This window comes from Antrostomus carolinensis, unplaced genomic scaffold, assembly GCF_000700745.2.
Source record: "Antrostomus carolinensis isolate BGI_N321 unplaced genomic scaffold, ASM70074v2 scaffold27765, whole genome shotgun sequence".
Classification (NCBI taxonomy): domain Eukaryota; kingdom Metazoa; phylum Chordata; class Aves; order Caprimulgiformes; family Caprimulgidae; genus Antrostomus; species Antrostomus carolinensis.
The window spans coordinates 10,075-13,681 of NW_010317490.1; the positions used below are offsets into that span (position 1 = coordinate 10,075).

The following is a 3,607-nucleotide window of genomic DNA, read 5'->3' on the forward strand; positions in this document are numbered from 1 at the left end:
CTCTGCTCCCCTGTGGCACTGCTGGGTATGGCTGGGCAGGACAAGAAGCATGGCCAGGGTTTGTTTATTCAGCACCTGTACTAAGTGGTTTGCATCTCTCTGTCTCTCTCTTGCAGGGAGGTCCTGGTCACTTATACTTGTTAAAGAACAAAGTTGCCACTTTTGCCAAAGTGGAGAAGGAGGAAGATATGATCCTGTGAGTGGCTGTGTTGTGTGGCATTTTTCTGCTTGGTTTGTTCAATGTTTATAGCACGTGGCCTGGCAGGAGAGGTGCAGGGAGCTTGGTCAGGGCAAGAGGAGGCTGAGGGGGGATGTAACAGCAGCTTGCAGCTCCTTCATAAAGTTGCAGAGATGACAGAACTCAGCTTGTCCCTGGGGTGGTGCAGCCCTGGGACAGGTCACTAGAAGATTTATGCCTTTATCTGCTGTCTAGTGTCTCTCTGGACTAGAGACTATGAAAAAAAGGAGGAAAAAAAATAATATATTTCCTCAGCTCACAAAGACTTTGCTGACCAGAAACAAGAACATTCTGTCTAGTGTCTCTCTGGACTAGAGACTATCAAAAAAAGGAGGAAAAAAAATATATATTTCCTCAGCTAACAAAGACTTTGCTGACCAGAAACAAGAACATGCACCTCGTGCCTGTGTTGCTCAGAAGTAGCTGAGGAAGCATTCCTAAGCAGGCGACTAGTGGCAGAAATCCAGACAGTTCCCCCCACAGCTGCCTCCGGTAACTGCCCTCCTCATTGCAGGGGAAATGGAATTTGCCTGCTCAAAGTCCAGCATGCTGCTGAGGAGGGTTTTCACAAACGTGCCAGCCTGTCAGCCGGGGTTGCTGAGGCAGTTTTGCAGAGAGTGAAGCTTTGCTTGTTTTGCTGCCTGCTCACTTGTGCTGGCTCAGACTCACTTGGCTAAGAGAGCTCGTTGTGGGGGAGAGGATGCACACCAACCTGTTCCTACACAACTTTTAGTTGGCGTGAGGACTCAGTATTAAAATCAACATCTGTTCAGCACTCTCATGCTCTGACACAAACACTGTCAATAAAATTCTTCAGCACGTGTGCCTGTACACACTTCTGAACGTATTCCAGGCGTAGCTGGTCCAAAGTTGGTAATTCAGAAACCTTTGGGAAGCTGTGAATGCACAGCTGAAAACTTGGATGCTTGGAAGGGAACGTCTCCATTCAACCTATATGTGCCTGGGAGGGAGTGCAGAGAAAAGCTTAGGCTGCAAGACCCCACAGAGGAACTGCTGGGCTTTGGAGGCCACCAGAAGTCAGCTCTAACCCACCGCACAGGGGAGGTGGTTGTCCATGTCCCTCAGGCACAGTGTGCCTGGCCAGTAGTCACAAAATGTAAAGCAGGTCTCACTGGGGAGCAGCACCAAGCACTGGCTAACATGGAGCAGCCTGGTTTGGTGGTGTCTCTCTAGCTAGGTAAAAGAACCACCTCTCCAGATGTTCTCTGATGGTCTTGTCACCTGGAAATGAACCAGTGCACTGGTAACACTTGTGTCTAGAAAGGGCAATTTTTGATAGAAATAGGAGAGAGGAAAGTGGAAGGAAGTATTAAAGAAGAGAATGCTTAGTAAAACTGTCAGTCTAAAAGCATTCCTGGTGGACTTTGCTCCTTTCTCTTCACCTTGGAGCCTTGGCTTGATGGGCTGCCTCTCCTTGTCTGCCACATGACTTGGACCTGCTCCTCAGACCATTGCTCTGCCCCTGCTCTCCCTTGTCTAAGAACCAATGGCTCTTCCTGAGCAGCTTGCTCCTCAGGCTACAAGACTCAGGCTCCTTCTGAGCAGTGTGTGCACACATCCTTGTGGTTACTCGTGCACAGGAGGAGATAGATGTTAAAAAAAAAAAAGTGTGTTCTGTTTTTTTCCTCTTTCTTCCAGCTTCTGGAAGAGGTTGAGCCGACTGATGAGTAAAGTCAATCCTGAACCAAATATCATTCACATCATGGGCTGCTATGTTCTTGGAAACCCCAATGGGGAGAAGGTAAGAGCTTCCTGGGTCACCTCTCTGGGAATGTCTGCTGAGGAGCAGCAAGCCCAGGGAGGGAACAGTCACACTGTCAGGTTTAAACCTTCCTCTCCTGCTGTGTGGGAACGTGCTGCTGTCCTGTCCCATGAGTGGCTGTGGATGTGGGTGGACCACCCTGTGGATTGTGCCTTCCCCAGAGGGCAGAGGAGGAATGAGAAGTGACATGCAGGACAAATACTGAAGCCTTTGAGGAGAACAAAGCACTTTATTTATTTACTGATGAGTCAGATGTTTTAAAGGACATGAGTGGAAGGTTTTCTAGAAGTAGGGAACAGGAATGGGCAATTTTGGGTGTCCTGGAGTTCATCTTTGTTTTCAGCTGCTGACTCTGGATATGTTTTCCTTTCAGCTATTTCAGAATCTGAAAAACTTAATGAATCCTTATAGGGTTGCCTTTGAGTCTCCACTTGAACTATCAGCTCAAGGTAATTTATTTTCTGTACACAGCCACACACTTTGCTAATCACCCTGCCTTGTTCAGTGGGCATCTTCCTGACAAAGCAGTTCTGAGCTCCCTGAAGTCCTGCCATGATCTTCATTTGCTTGTAACCACCTTGTGTAGTTCAGTTGCTGAACCTGGTTTTCCCTTTGCAGTTCCTCCACCTTCACATTTCATCTACCCCATGTGTTGCACCTGAAGCTGCAGAGCCCTCTCCCAGGCTCCTGGCAGTGACAGAGTAGCCTAAAGAGCAGGCAGCTTTCCAGGCTGAGTTTAGGAGATTTGTTATATTCCTAGGGCACGTGAAGTCTGTGGGAGAAATGCACATGGGAGCAGAACCTTTCCTGTAACCCAGTGTGCAGGGGTGTCTTCTCCAGGACTCAAACCACTGGTATCAAGTGAGCTGTGTCACCAACAAGCAACTGGGATGTAGCCCATTACAGCCACTCTACCTCTCCAGCCATCCACTTTTTAGTTTTTGGGTTTTTTTTTGTTTTTTGGGGGTTTTTTGCCTGTAGCTCAAGATATTTCAAGGGGCTACAGGATTTTTTTTCAGTTCTTTGGGCAATATAAGTAATTATTGGTGCAGTTTCCTAAGGGACATGCTCTGAATTTGCCCTTGTTGTTTTATCTTTGCTGTAATCCTTGGTACTTTTTTCTCTTGGAAGATAAAAACGTGCAGCATGAGGCTGTGAATGCTGTGGATGCTTCCTCTGCTGCTCACAGCTGGAATCAGCACCGATGGGTTATTCTTCATTCCTGTTTAGTGTCATAACAACGTACGGGAGCTGAGCACATCCGAGCTGCGCAGGGTTCCCTGTGTGTGTCCTGCTGAGGTGTGGACCCAGCTGTATCCAGTGCTCACCCAGATCCCACAGCGAATGTGCTCGTAGGTGTGAGCCAAGAAACAACTTGCAGGGACGCTCCTGGGTTTACACGCAGCTTGGCAGCCCAGGCAGAGGGTCCTGTGCACGTGCACAGTTGATCTTCCAGGAGTTTGGGCTGAAGATTCATCTGGATTTATCCCCTTGATCGATCTTGGACGTGCTAAGAGTGTAACCTCTCTAATCCTTTGCAAAGTCATCTGAAATTAATCTTTAATTTCAGATGATATATAATATAA

At 47.7% G+C, this 3,607-nt stretch overlaps 1 protein-coding gene across 1 annotated transcript in view; it reads left to right on the top strand.

Moving 5' to 3' along the window:
- The window catches only part of NSMF (NMDA receptor synaptonuclear signaling and neuronal migration factor), a gene marked incomplete at both ends in the record, with an annotated part of 11,561 nt that extends 9,091 nt beyond the window's left edge, over window positions 1-2,470 (top strand). The window contains 3 exons of the mRNA XM_010168605.1: window positions 117-196; window positions 1,898-2,000; window positions 2,395-2,470. Coding sequence (XP_010166907.1) covers window positions 117-196; window positions 1,898-2,000; window positions 2,395-2,470 — 259 coding nt within the window. The remainder of the gene's footprint in view (window positions 1-116; window positions 197-1,897; window positions 2,001-2,394) is intronic.
- Window positions 2,471-3,607: the final 1,137 nt, after the last annotated feature.